Here is a 15,595-nt window from a genome sequence, read left to right on the forward strand (position 1 = left end):
ATGAATGGGGGAATTATCATAATGTCAAGTTAGATTCAACACCCTCTGAAAGGATCCTTTAGCGGAGATAAGAACCACTGCATCCCCTAGCTACCTTTCGCTGTCATCGCACGTAGCATTTGGTCCAACTACCAGGCTCATTGCTCTGTAAATCGGCGGCCAAATCTTCACCACCACTAATTAACGCAACTACTTTTGCCCTGTGCTTTGGCCTTCAGATCAACTGACGCTTAATCGAAACACAAGGCACAAATCATACCACAAATGTTAATCTCTTGCATCGCTGTCTGAATGTACCACGCACACTTCGAGAAGATTCCCAGTCTGATCACACTCTGCATCTACTATATTCCTACCGTCGACCTTCACCTCCTGCTCACTTGAGCACTTGATTGTAACTACGAAAAAATTTTTCAATCACCCAAAGCACCTCTGAAACAAGTTCGTTCCAACCAGCTGAAATTTTCATGTGAATTTAACTGACCTGGGTGTCCACTTCAATTCCAGCTTGCCCACAATCCACGAGTTCAACGATTTCACTTTCGGTGTTCGCTGAACTCTCTGCATTAGCACTATCTCCCAATCGGAAATGTCCAGTAAAACTGATTTTCTCACAACAACGTCACCAGTGAGTCCACTGGATTTCAGTGTAAACCATATTTTTAGGACAAAACATGCCCTTTGTATCCACTTTGAATTCTTCCATCTTCGTTTCCGTTTTCCTTTTATTGACCCTGGCCATTTACTCAACCGCGCAAGGCCACTTAGGGTAAACAATGATTTTTAACCTTTAGTTCACGTCACTTTGCTTCATCACTGAAGTAGTCATCCTCCAATCTCCACTGTGCTGGTTTTTTGCTTCCTCAAGTACGGTAATTCTTCACGTAATAAGCGTGTCTCGTCGAATGTACATTCCTCCCCGTTTTGTCGTCACCCATCGCGTCTAGGTTGTAATGACCCCATCATGAGTCGATGGGCATGTTCCACACAAGTTGGAAAATAAACTCGTTATTATCGTTATTATTATTAGATATGCTTTGCGAGCGTGAGCAACTTTTTTCAGGAGGTTGAGCGCTCATCCATGCCTATGCAGGCGGCCAAAGGGCTCTGTAATCAATATACACTTGGGCGGAGTATTAGTTGACTGAGAAGTTAGTCAGACCTTAACCATGTGAAGTGGATTTCGTGGTTGCTTGCCTTTGATTATTCACAGTAAGGTGAAAAAAGCTTTAATGGACTTCTCGGCTTTCCAGCTCTCGACTTCTTGCACCTACTCTAAATTAACAGATTGAAATGGTATGGCTGGGAAGCGGGTCTACAAGCAGTCGCCTTGACACGGAATGACGAAAGAGTTTTGCGTTTCCAAAATTTTGGTATTTTGCGCTGGTAGATAGCTTGCTAGGCCAGTTTTGATTTGCGAATGGGCAAAAGGAATCGCGGATTATGAACAACTCAACCTGTGTCTCTTTACATGGACCAGTATGGATTTACAGTGTCTTTGGCTTCAGGAGGAAATCACTTTTTTCACAGTGGACGTAATGCATGCGAATCGTTGTCATCACACCATCTAGAGAACAGTGTACAGGACTTCCTTCAGCATTATCCGGAAAACTTAACTTGCCCTCTACTGTAACATTCAAGCTCCTTAGGCTCAACTATAAACAGGACAAGAGCTGATTCATCTGGAAGTCGAAACTACACTCAGCTTGCTTACATGAGGAGAGTGGTCTTAGCAACTGACATAAATAGCAGGGGGGTTTACATTAACCCAGCTCCCAAAGGAGGACAAGATTATGCGAATCGGACGTCCTGACGGTTATGACAAGTTTGTACTTCTCTGACGAAGGGTTATGTCGGCAAAAGAGCAGCTTGTCTCAAGGGACGGAAGAAATATGTGGTGAAGATTGAGGAGAGATGTGTTCATGGCAAAATGTGAGATATGTGGAAGGCGGGTAGTTGCAGAGTTAGGTATAGGTGGTTGAATGGGTGGGCATGTAAACCCGAAGATTTGATAAAAGATAAACATTGAGATTTTGCTAGATGGTTGTACAGAATAACTAAGCGCTTTTGATTGGGTGTTAACTGAGAGGAACAGGATCACAACGAATGAACAAGTGCGTGTTGTGGGCTGGATTGTGGGTTGTGGATGTATGGAGGGCGGTCGCCCATGTGCCGTATGAGGTAAAAGCTTCATTAGTTTGGTGTGACCGCACGTCTACATTGGCTGGGCAGCGCCAGCAAGCATTCTTTGGCGGTGCAAGAAATAAATCTGTTAAATTTTGGAAAAGTGGTGAAGTTATATTTATTATTGTGTGGCTCACTTAACCAGCAGGATGGTTAAACTGAGTTGGTAACCACAACATATTATCCACAATCATTCCAAACCAACGGAGAGTACCGGAATAGCGGGTGAAGGGAAGGAAGACGGTTTTCATGGACGTATGCTGCGAGGTATCGGAGTGATAAAAAAACTTGAACTTCGTGAGGCAGTGCCGAGAAGAAAATACACCGAGTCAGCGCTGACGCCTTGAACCTGAAACGTAGTGTAAATCGTGAACGCAATAAGAAACTTGTGACCTCCTAGACAGAAGTGATAGCCGTCAAGTCTCATGGTAACCTAAAATATGAAGCGGATATTAGCATCTTGGGTGTGTCTGAGATACGCAGACAATTTTTGGCTCCAGTCGGATGCCGAATATAACAAGAGTCTGTTTCTAAAAGCAAGCACCGGGGGTGATAAGTGGTAAGTAATAAGTGATAAGAACGGGACCCAAATCGGTAAGAGATCTACTGCGGTTGAGTGCCTAAGAACGGGACCAAAATCGGTAAGAGATCTACTGCGGTTGAGTGCGAGATGGTTCCGAGTTGTGTTGAGAGCGACAGTGCTGTCACTTCTGTTAAACAACGGGGTACACTTGATGGCGAGCAGAAGTGGGATGAAGTTAGGTTTTAGTGCTCTAATGTGGCAGATTTGGCATCAAGCACCTGCCCATTCAACAAATATTCCCCACGGCTCTGTCCATGGGTATACGTTTAAAGACAATGAGGTATCAAAATTCTGGGAAGTACGTCCATACCACTTTGGCCTATGGCTGTCTTGAGAACACTACTCTTTAACTTAAAAATCGTTGTGCCCAAAGACACTCAGAAGTACTGAACTTTGACATTGCGAACGCCACGCGCACACGGATCTTTCATTATCAACAATGAAACTAATTAGCCAAGGCGTTAGTTTTCCCTTTTAACATTCGGTCTTCTGAACCATTTACCTAAGGCATATGGTTGACCGTAAACTTTTTCTTCATTTTATCAGTCAAATGAAAATGACTTCCAGAAAATGAGAGCCGGTGTGATTGCCCATTTCGTTTGTGCCGATGCAACCAATGGGTGAAAAAATACAATTCACAAGAGGTGTTTTTTATTCTTCAAACATGATCACAGTAGGTGTATAATATGTGTTAATATGAAGACCATCGTAAGCCGCTGCGTTGGGTTATCATGCATGGGTGGGGCCTAATAACAAGAGTCGCGCATAGGTATGAGCACGGGAGTTGTGATAAGTAGACAAGGTAAACGACAGTGCGTTCGGTTACTGTGATAAAAAACAATGACTGGTCTTATTTTCCGGCAATTTGGTGCTTAACTGCGTAATTTAGCTGAGATAGATTATTTTTAGGAAGAATGATGCTGTTGCTTTATATATTCACATACACAAATATGAGAACCCTGCAATATCTACTTACTAGTGTGGTGGCCTGGCTACCCAATAAGTTCGTTTACCAGGAGTGTGTGGCAAAGAAATGAAAATATTAACGCTAGTTTGGGTATACAATAATAACGAAGGCAGATGGAACAGACTCACTAACAGTTGTTCTCTTTAAAGTAGTTGATCGTTGGCCCAGGTCAGTGAATAAACGATAATCCAACTATGTTGTTCCAGCGGTCTTCTTCTGAACAGTTCCTGCATATAATAGATTCTGAAGATGGTCTGAAATGTTTTGGTACCATAGTTAGTACATGAGACTCGCGAAAGGCCGCCGCAAGCGTGAGCGAAATCAGAAGAGAGTCGAAGCACGCGACCAAGCTTGTATAATGTGAAACTGCACAAGTGAGCGTTTTTGTAGTTCTTCGTATTCAAACAAAAAACGATTATGCAATTGCTGAAACATGTAGTGTTATAATGGAAGCAAAATATAGGTACAAAACGTCACACTAGCACATTTCTGCGAGCAGCAATTATCCACATCTCTACTGCACAATTCATCGGGCTGTCTTCCTTTATGACACTGAACGCAAGGTAAGCTTCCCAAGAAGCAGAAACCATGTCGAGGTCCGCGAAATAGACTAACCAGTCTTATTACATCTGATGAGTAGAACGCATACAAAAATTAATAAACTATCCATCCGAATATACTGAAGAAGTTATCTCCTAATTAAGGAATACCACAGGACGTTAAAATATGCTTAGATTTGATTTTGTGTTGTATCTGGTAGACTGGTTAACACGAGCGAATCAGCGGCAGTCGGTGACCTTGAAATTTCGCTCACCCAAACGAAATGTTATTGACAAGATAACACTGGAACGTACTGCCGTATTAGGATATCCACCCAAAATTTTCAGCTTTGTAAACTCAGTAGAATTGGCGAAAATAATTTGGTCTTGTTTCTAGTGAACAATGTCAGCAAGCGTTTTCAGTTTATTAGGTCAGATCTGAAACTGTCGTACTCTGAGCACTTCTACTCTGTGAAAAAATTACTCACAAGTTTGCTAAAATCTCCTGGATAGCCCACGCCCAGTTTCGCTAGTCATACAGCTCTTCAGCTAGACGTAATCCCCAAGTTTTTGTCAACCTTATGTTATACTTGGACTCGAATTGTAATGATTTCGACAAATACACTCATTTGTAAATCAGCTTATTTTTACTTAATATTCACTTGACTGAATCTCTCGCTTATGATATTATTCAACAGATTGTGCTTCACAAAGGTCGCCTCTTGATACAGGTGGTATGATATTCGAGATATCACATTATATTTTCCCAAGGGATTCTATTCCCTCATGTTTCATTTGATGCGGCACATTCAGCGGAAACTCGAAGACTGTGTGTAACTGAAAAAAAACTTTCATCCAATTTATTCGATGTACGAAAAGCTTGCGGGCCTCCGTAGTTCATCATTTATCCCAGCTTATGCAAGCGTCACATTTGCTGGCTCCACACCTATCTTCACTCCGCCAGACTGGTGCATGCTACGATGGCTACAGGCTACCTTGCACTACCCTCTATAACATACTTTACGTTTCGGTTTTATCTTCCGCATTGGTATCAACGATGAACTATTTAAAACTGGTAGGTGCGAAGTCCTCGGTATGTAAATTACTTTCGAGATTAAAGTTAGTGCTTTTAATAAGGCAAGGAATAGTGGATAACTCTCTGCTTTCAGCGGCATAGCATTACGACTGTCCCTTCAGACAACCCCATCTCACAGGGCGGTTGAAAACACACGCTTCTAACTGCTGCTCATATATATGTCCCGCAATCAAAGATATCCAATCTTTATCCGGAAAGCTTTGGACGCAGCGCAGTAAGCCACTAGGTCCAACACTGACGGCAAATTTCTTGTCATTGGATGTCCAGAAAAAGGCGTCAAACTGTGTATGCTTCATCCTCTCTTGTCTTTAGCGGATAGCATGACATCCGCGAAAATTTACTAGGTGTCTACTGAGCCAATTTGACTCCAGCCCAGCCCTTGGTAATCATGATCCCGCTGAGGTTACCGTTGCAGGTTGTTGGTTTAGAAAGACTCGTTCTCCATAGTTTTTTTTATCGTGGATGTTCAATTATTCAAATTCACAACCTATGGAAACATCACATCTAGCCGGTTTCCAGCTACTCCAACTCAACAAGCTAACCAGGAGAGGAGATTCTTAGAAAGCTGGAGAAACCAGTAATTCAGCGTGATGCATGTATTGTGGGAACTAAATATCGATATTTGTCGTCAACAAGAATGTATGTATACAAAAACGAGGTCTTTAAGTGCACTGAATAGAATTTGGTTGAATACCAACGAAGCATCCACCGAATGATCGGTAATTCGGGGTTATTAAACCTAAAGGCATTGGTTCCTGTTGTTTCCTGCGTAATGAACCGTCACACAGCTACGAGTCCTCGGTAGGCATTTATTCAATAGCCGTGCACCATTTCGATTTTGGTCTTTCGGCGGCGATTGTCAACATAGAATACCAGTCAGTTTTTGTTATACGGGTAGCTAATGGTCGTTTAACTACAAGAAATGGGTAGAATTTGGTAGAGGAAACGCAGGTTTTCCACCCTTAGACATAGTGGCCTAGCTGCTGTGAAAAGTGCCTCAAGATAACTATGCTCTGGTAAAATATTTTGACATCAGGCAAAGGTATTCATTGATTGTTGGTCTATATCAGTAGGTCACGAGGGTTGACAAACCACTGTGTGCCTATACAAGAGGAAGGAAGACGAAGCCTATCATATATTGGCATGCCTTAACCACGTACACGGTGGCTGAACGTTAAATAATCAACTGACCTTACTTAAACTGGTTGGGAGAACTTCACAACCTATCTTCAAAGTCTAAATTACATGACGTAAAGGTGGAACTAACTTACGCAACCGTGCGACCCATTTGGGATTAAACATAGAGAACACGTTCACATTTATATTTTGTGTAGATTCACGAGGGCCAAAGCAGGTGACACTAGAAATAAAAAGTCGAAAATCTTTAACCGAAGCACCGCTTCTCTGGGTTGTAGCGGCAATCTGGTTCAGAGGCTTACGGAGAAGAGCGTAGAATATGGCAAGGATTGTGCTGATGGTATTTAGGCGAGGAGTCGGTGACCCGTCCAGCATTGAACACTGGTACGTTTTCTAGATTTATTACTTCTAAGCCAGAGTCGATGCTTTACTGAATGGTTTTGGAGATAAACAAGGGCCACTCGTCACTGATGAAAGATGATGTGCTATTTTGCTTCGCGATGGTGTAAGTGTCAGCAGTCGTGTGTATTGGGTTCACAAAAAGCTCAAAGATGTGCTGGAGACACGTTGTAACTTGATGATCCGCAGGTTGTTTGAAACGCTTGAACATTTATTGATCTATCCGACTGAGATCTATTGAATTCGGTATACTGGATCTATGGTATCATGATTCAGTAACGCAACTGCCATACTTTTCGAAGAATTTAGACAGTAGGAACAGATTAATCTAAGTGCACCAGTACTTACGTGTTAGCTCTATTCGAGTACACACTAAACATGAATGGACTTGGAGCAATCGATTACGCGTTTGCTACTGTTCTACATATGAGATTAGCAGCCGCAAGTCAGAGGTATAGATGGTAGATGGTCCTAATTGGAAGCCATGCTCGTCTTTAATGGCTGTTTCCATAACAGGAAATGAGCAAAATCAGTTAAACATGATCATTTATAAGTGTGATCATTTACAGCGCGATCAGTAGGATGAAACACCGGCTGTCTTTGGCTAACGTCCTTACAATGCTTGTTTCATTCTGACGGCTTGTTGCTTGACACTCGCGGCCCTGGTAAATACAAGCAGTTGTTGTACTACTGGACCGTATTTTTCTGCATCCTGATGTTGTATCCTGAAGTGCGTACATGCCAACAGTATCGAGTTTACACTTATGTTTGTTGCAGCCAGCAAATCTCAAATCGACTGCACAGTTTGAATTTTCACAATACAGCAGAGGAAACTGATGTGAAAGTCTCCATTTCGTGTGAATTCATGATCGTAGTGGGCTGGAATGGCACCAGGGAATACAGACCTAGACAAGAGGATACCTGAGCTCTTTAGACAAGGACCTTAGCTCAAAAGGCTAACCGCAAGGCAACAGTGGTTGGCGTAATGTCGTTAGATCAGTCTACACTTTTAGGGAGAAAGTCGACACATGTTCCAATCCCCATTCTTGATGACCGATGGATCTTTACCCATCAACCAGCCTAGTATGGGGCTATATGAGTGTCAAACTCTTGCTCCATAGTGTGATTGAGTGGGCTGTGTAGGTGCAAAAATCGCCACACCGCACTACTGTCCAGTCTCTTCGTGACGTGGCATGATACTTAACGAGCTCATCATACAACTCATGGGAATAATAGACGTTTTCCAGCTGCCCAAACTGATCACTTTGAGCCTCGTTTGCGGTATAAGCAGACGGTGCTCTCAACGTGGTGCGATGTTTTCGGAGGATTTAAGCTAAACTATACGTCTCGCAGAATGACTCTTGCAGGTAACTTACACCTTGACCTTACAGGAGATGCATTTTTCCAACGACGTTTTCGTAGAATTTTCGTTTTATCTACATCTCATTAATCAGTGACGTCAGTTTTTCCCGCCCTGCACACCGCTACAGTTCCTGTCATAAAATTCGGGCCAGTCTGTTAGAACGGATTTTTTTAGACGCGTGCACTCTCCGGGCCATGCAGTTGTCACCAATTAGAAAAGTACACTTTTTGGACCTTTTTCAAGCTATTTAAACCTTACAGGAAAGCGCTCTTTACTACTAAAGCGACCCATGCATGGAAAATATGGCATAAACTTCAGACTCTTCTTCACTAGGTAGATTAATGACATACTGCGTGAACTGTACATAGGACAATGTTTACTCATCTGTGTAGTGTTCCAATGTGAGCGTCCCGTCTTATTTGATAACAAGTATTACTTTCCAGGTATTGTGTAAAACCACTGAGACGTAAAAGCACACATTAAGTAGTTTTCGGTGGAGAGGACCAGCAATGTGCATAACAAGACACTATTTGAAATTCCATCAGTCCACCTTCATGTGCATACTGGTGATCGAACGGCAAATGCGAATTCCCTGGCAAATAATGTGATTTGTATAGCTTGGAGATTTGTATAGTTTGGAGATATTGGTATTTCGCTTTTTTCTGTTCAGGCATTATACCAAGTTGCTTCAAGAACTTGTCCCGTTTTCCGTGGAAGTTTCGTGAGCGCAGATGGCACAAGAATCATGCTACTAGCTTATATGCGAAAGAATTACCACTTCTAAGTCAAACGAGCATCCTGCCGCAAACAGCGCATCTGATCATTGAGCATTTGTTTTAGTTTTCCAGGAAAAATTTTCTGACCGCAACACTGAAATTGACAGTATAGTAAACTAGGATGAAATGGGTGCCAATTCAGTAAATCTCACAGGCCTCCACCATGTCAAAGTAATAAATTATCCGGTATGTGTAGGCTTCTGTGATGCTTCCTAAAGGGATCTTCTAACCAGCGGAACGGGTTTTGGGTCGTAGTTCGAGGCGTCGGACAAACCAATCACAATCCCAAAGAGTGAATACGTTTGTTTGGTAGGAACGACAAGACAGGGGCGTCTTAGTTTTTTTTGTTGGACTGATAGTGACTATTTGACCAAGCATGTCGATAGGCCGGGGTTGAAGTCTCATTCAGGTCAAAAGAATGTACACCTGCAATAATGGGGCAAAAACTTTGACACATTGTTTCCTCGCTGTGGCGTGAACCAACCAGAATACTCCCAGTCGCACAGGAGTAGACTAGTTCAAGCCGGATACATGTAAATACTTCCGAGTGGTCCCACCATCAGGTTTTGACAGTTGGTTGCTATTCTGGTAAACTAAGGGGGACTAGGGTAAGACCATTTCTATTGGCAGGAAAAATGGTCACATGGAATACTGAAACTTGTCTCTTACACAAGCCCGGTGCAACTCGATCGATAAGCGAGGTTACTGCACATTTTTCAGATGCTACGGCGTTCACACATTCATGATGAGAGTCGATAACCCATCCAAGATTTCAGAGCAAAACAACCAGCGTTGAGTGCAAGATTGCCGATGGTAGTCAGCTAAGAAACAAAAAATGAATATGCATGTATCTGTGGATGACAAGTGAAGGCACTGTATACAATACAGTGTGATCTTAACGGGTATAATTCACCGAAGGTTTTTCACAGCTGGTGTTTTGCCTGGAGCTGGTAAACTTCGTCGGATGACTTTGTTAAGTGTTTTTTCACAGTTGAGTTGACCTTCAATATAGTCTTCATGGCCAGGCCCACTATCTGCGGAAGGATCTTCACATCCACCAGGCAGAAACATTCCAGGGCGTCTGTTAAAATCTTCCTCAGTCAGACTTAAATTCATATGTGAAGCACTGGAACTCCCCCGTTGCTCACAATCAATTAGGTTGAAAGTAGGAATGTTGTTAACCTTAGTTCCAATGAGAGAATCAGAGTGTTCCCCTTTGGACTTTTGATACGAGCCATTGTAAAGTTCGTCTTCCCAAACCACTGTCCGCTGTGGACTGATAAAAATGAAAAGGCAGTTATTAGGGGACTTAAAATGAGTTACTTAACCGATAAAACAACTGTTTTTGCCTTAGTACTTTACGGCATCTAACTGGATGGAACAGTATGATAAGTGATTACCCATCATACTTTGTGAATATTTTCAGTGATCACTGCGCATAAAATTTACAGAAAATCTGCATTAATCAGGACAGTGTTTTTTGAGAGCAGTAGTTTAGTTGCACCTAAGAGAGCGATGGAATGCATTGGAGTGAAATATTTGGTGGAAACATTGGTGGAACATTGGTGGTGAAATATTTGAAACCAAACTGCTTATGTCAGCGAATCAATCAACGGTCACAAACAGACAAGTTAGAAATAATCAATTATTTCCCATCATGAATGTACTTGAGTGCGTGCTTTTCGAAGCAGTGAGGTTGGGTTCGATTAATTAAGTCAGGTTAAAATAATTTCGGACTAGGTAGGATGTCCGGTTTTGTAAATCCACGCAGACAGGAAACGTGTATCCGTTCTAATTAAGGTGTGCTAGATGAAGCGCATCCATGCTGCTGGACACTGCAATAATGATGCTTCAGCATGACAGTCGTCGTCAACCTTAATGGTAGCCAAAAATGCTTGGGGAAGTAAGAAAACCGACAGTCCAGCTGTGTTCTAGATTTGCCTCAAACGAGCAACTCCGATTTTTCTAGCACGGACATTCTTTTATTTATTGTGGTATTTATTCGTGGATGACAAAAGTGACCTGCATAGGTGGATCGACTTTGTGACAGGGTCTGATAAGTAGCATGTTGTTTTCAACTCGGGGTTTCATTGTACTTGCATATGAAGTAGGGTTATGCGCACTACTATTTGCGCTAATGGTCGGCGAAATTGTTCTCTATGTGAGAAAACATACTCTCAGCTAACTCCACTAGAACCTATGAAAGTCTCTTGTTCCGGAGGGCCACCACATTCGAGCTTTGAAACATGTGGTTCATCCCAGCGAGAGACTTGGTTCAAGATAGAAAGATTCCATGCCCTATTGAATTACAATCTTTGGCTTAAACCTAGCTGCAGATCAGTACTAAGCAGTGAATCAAGGCAAGAGGTACTGAATACAGTGAAGGGTGCCACACTGGGTAGAAATATAACTGGGGTTAGTCAGTACCATAGCTATGGTAGCCAGGCTGCTATTTCTAATGATGGAAGGACCCAACCGCATCAGATCCACGTCTGAACAAATAAAAGTTGTGCACCGTAAAGCAACGAACGTCTAAGAAATAGACCCCACGTACTTTATTCAAAAGACATTGGAACAGGTTTCGCTTTCTAACTTGAGTGAAAATAAACCACAAGGAACATGAGGACATAAGTCCAATCAGCCAATCACTTATTTCCCAACCATTCACGATGGGATAAATCATTACCTGGGGGTAAAAGCTAGTTAAACTTGTTAGGAGGCCCCTAAATACGTGCGGCCACTCTAGATTTGCTATTTAATTTCTACGGAAGGTATAGTGGAATTACTCTTTAACTCAGTGCTCTGCCTCATCGATTTGTTGCAATGTTTCTCTACGGTGTGGTGTTGGGGGCCGTTGACATCAGGATGTCGATGAGAAATGTCAACAGCATTGAGAGCAGACACAAATCGTTTGCAAATCAAAGCACGCAAAAATTCGAATTCAAACCAGGCATATTGTTCAGCACCAACGGAGGGGAAGAATGAACCTGGGTATCATCTACTGTGTCTTCCGTACACGCTGTATGTCCTCAGTCCCCGTGATCGATCGGATTCTTGAACAAGCAAGACAGTATCATGTTGTGGTCAATGACATTAGAGTTTAGTCGCATTTTTTGGTCAAAAGTTGACGTGGCAGAATTATGAAGACTCATCCACAGTACTTGTTCCCAAAATAAGGGGAACAAGGACTACGATTATCGGCGCTTTTTTCAAGAGACTGGATTGGAAAGTGCACAACCTGATGCGCAATATTCTTCAGGTCAGTTTTGATCAGAGAACCCGATCCACCTGAGTCCGTAGTCAGTGTGACGTCAAACCGTGACCAAAGATGGCCTCACAAAAACCGCGCACAGTGGATCAGGTGGAAGTGGCTTTCAAAAGAAGACGGCTGACAGGACAACTCTCTCTAAACACTAGAATATTGGCGGAATTTTATCATCCCAGTAAATCTGATGGGGTTCAGGTGTGACCTTGAAACGCTGATGGCACAACGTTATGAGTATGGGGTGTTATAAATCAGTCAGCAGAGAACACAGTCCTTCAAAACATGCCAGAAAGCTTGCTATTGCTAAACTGGCTGGACAACCATGAGTGTATGGCTGTTGCATTGTGTAAAATTAAATGGAAAGAATGTGCTGAATACAGGAGCACCAAGTTTGTTGTCACTTTTGCATTCGGTTAGGGGTACAATCAGGTTCCAGAGATCTCGAAATACTCTAGCAGTCAAGGCGCAAAGCTACTGGTCAGACTTTTCATGGTCCTAACCCAATCTGCTTTTTAAATTGTCAATGCCTTGGCTGTAGTGACAACCTGTCCCCCTTGGTTATGTGGTAGCTGAAGTTTTCCTAGCGAACAAGTGTTTTTAATACTGTATGATTCGATCAGTCCTAACCAAATCCAGCCGCGGGACGCCGGGTAGACCACGTTTCCATGCAGATATATCGCGGCTAGGTTAGCATTTAGGGATTGCAGACATCTGTCAGAGTTCCTTAGTTGCCAACAATAGGCATAGAAAACGGCTATGTAAAGCTACGACCAACATCGGTTTCTTTAAGAGGGAAGACAGAGAGAACGCGAAGACTATCAAGGATTTGTATACAAGAAACCTGTCCAAGAGAAGAAACCTTGGGAGAGAAACGGCTTTGACGATTTTCCTTTTTACATTGTAAGTAGGTTTCTCCTCCTTATCAGCGAGTTGATTGAGAGGTAGGTGTACCCTTCAAAATTAGCCTACAACGGTTGACCACTAATATCCTGACAGTCAGAAAAAACATGATAGTTTTATTCTACGGCTAGTGGCTTTACACTCACCAATTATTCTTCTGCAGCTCACGCTGTCGTCTCTCCCTCGAGGACTCCGATATTAGTACACTTTTCGGTTTCTTGCTCTTTTCTTGTTGTTCTGTTTGTGCACTATCAGTTGCGAAGTTGCGCATATTTCGGTATGCGTCCGTACGTGCTCGGCTTAGGATCTGGGCTGATTTTGCAGACAGATCATCACTGTCTGATGGTGATCCGGTGTCGAACCCGCTAGAGTCTGCGGCGTTTATTGATCTCAGTGCGGGTTTAACAATTTGGATTGGCGTTGGCTTCAACGTATTGGTCGAAGTGTTCGGTACCTGTGTTGATTCAGCCAAGATCTTGTCATCTGCTGGATTTCGATAGACGTTGTTCTCTTGTTTTGATAAGTACTCAAAACGTCTCTGACACTGAGGTAAATTACAACAGTTGTCGAGCACATCTGCGTAGGTTTCTCCTCCATCGTAAAAGCTGTCTGAAACGGCTTCCAGAGAACAGCGACGGGAAGTTGGACGAATGTGGTGTGTAGTTTCCTGGATCAAATGTTTCGTTGTACCAGGGCCATAGAGTCTGTCTACATAATTGCGTGCCAACTGGATTCGCTCGGAAAATCTTGAACAAACCCGTGCAGAGGATTCGGATTCTGACAGTGAACAGTCCTTTTTCCCAAAAATCGTGTTTTCTGGCATGGAAGGGTGAATTTCCTCACCATATGGGAATTGGATACCACAGCATAAGCCCGGTGGGCTTGGCATTCCTTCGTTCTCTCCGTGTGGCACCTGTGAGTTCTGATGAATGCTGGATGGCTTCTTTTCGAACGTTCCTCTCTTCAATCCTTTAAGTTCACTGGTATGGTCTAGTGGAAAACTAATTGATTTTGGTTCATCTTGAACCACAAATTTTGGGAGATGTTGTGTGCTTGACTGAGAAGATTGTGTCAAACAATCCATTGGGTTCATTTTCCCTGCCGCCTATAGAGAAAAGACAGCATAGTATCGTGTAACGTTAGGGAAGAATAGCTGATTTTGTGGGAAAATTACTTCTCTCTATGCATGGAGGGAGGGAATATTCGAATGAAGTCTTCATGACAGGAGATCGACATTATCATGTCTGTAGGTCTTCAGCGAATGACTACTTACTTCGTGGATTGTTATCTGTTTCGGGGTTTATCTGTCACAGCAGACTAAGTCTACACTTCTCTAAGAGCTCTGGGTCATACCGTATGCAGTTTGCTTTGAGACATGCATTGGACCAATGGAACTCTGTATACCTGGTGTAAACAGGGAAGATTAGGACGCAACGTTGAATGGGAAGAGGCAGCTCCGAAAACACGGGTGTGCCTAAAGGAAGGCTCAAAAACGTCATTCCAAATAAGAAAAAATGAAAAAATTGGGATACATAGTGTGTGTCAGGGAGGGCCTGGTGTCCTGAAAGATATATATAACACCCAAGGAACATGCGTTAATGTTTCGCAACAGCCGTTTTCAGATTCTTCTGTACAGCGTTGAAAACAGAGGGTTAATGCTAACGCACTTTTTGGCCTAAGGCCCCCAACCTTTCAGATCACTGAGTCACAATCTTACGGACACCTGGGAACAACCTGAGAGTTGAACCTAGTTTTATCTGCCACGGATAGACTGAAAGCCGAAATTACTAATAAGCAAAATGATAGGTACACCCAAATGGTGTTCTGCATTTAGCTGTGGTCTGGCACAGGGAGGTCAGTATGGCGCATGCATGTGTATATAGACGTATATAGTTTACCAAAAGAACGATTTGATATCTAACTCCGGCAAGGTGCCTACATTACAAGGATGGGAAAGTTGATGCTGAATGGAGTGAGAATCCGAAGGGCATCATATCTACTCATAACATTTATCTTATTATTTAGGTACTAGATGATCACTATGAATCTGCATTCTAGAGGTCGAGGATGCTTAGATGAGCGTCATGTGATTTAGTATAGCACATGGGTGACTTATTTCGTAAATATGTATGTTACTGTGCTGATATCAACCCACTATTTTGTGGCTAGGCTTTTGAATCTATGGCTTTGGCTGAGAGCTCTAGTTGTCTTTCTGTGTGAATTTATTCTCCTGGGATTGTCTCAGCTCCCTTACAACCATCAACTTTGCAGGTGAAAGTATTTTGACCCCACATTGGCCACCACAAGAAGCTCTTATCAGCAAAACGATCGGAGACCATAATGACTCTCTGATCTTCTGCTGAGAAGAGGGTGTGGAAATGTGGGC

The 15,595-nt window shown here is 42.7% G+C and overlaps 1 protein-coding gene across 1 annotated transcript in view; it reads right to left on the bottom strand.

Annotated features, from left to right (window-relative positions):
* Positions 1–9,274: 9,274 nt before the first annotated feature.
* The window catches only part of T265_14665 (hypothetical protein), a gene marked incomplete at both ends in the record, with an annotated part of 14,907 nt that continues 8,586 nt past the window's right edge, over positions 9,275–15,595 (bottom strand). Inside the window, 3 exons of the mRNA XM_009174674.1 lie at positions 9,275–9,396; positions 10,103–10,320; positions 13,356–14,314. Coding sequence (XP_009172938.1) covers positions 9,275–9,396; positions 10,103–10,320; positions 13,356–14,314 — 1,299 coding nt within the window. The remainder of the gene's footprint in view (positions 9,397–10,102; positions 10,321–13,355; positions 14,315–15,595) is intronic.

This window comes from Opisthorchis viverrini, assembly GCF_000715545.1.
Source record: "Opisthorchis viverrini unplaced genomic scaffold opera_v5_234, whole genome shotgun sequence".
In the NCBI taxonomy this organism is placed as follows: Eukaryota; Metazoa; Platyhelminthes; class Trematoda; order Opisthorchiida; family Opisthorchiidae; genus Opisthorchis; species Opisthorchis viverrini.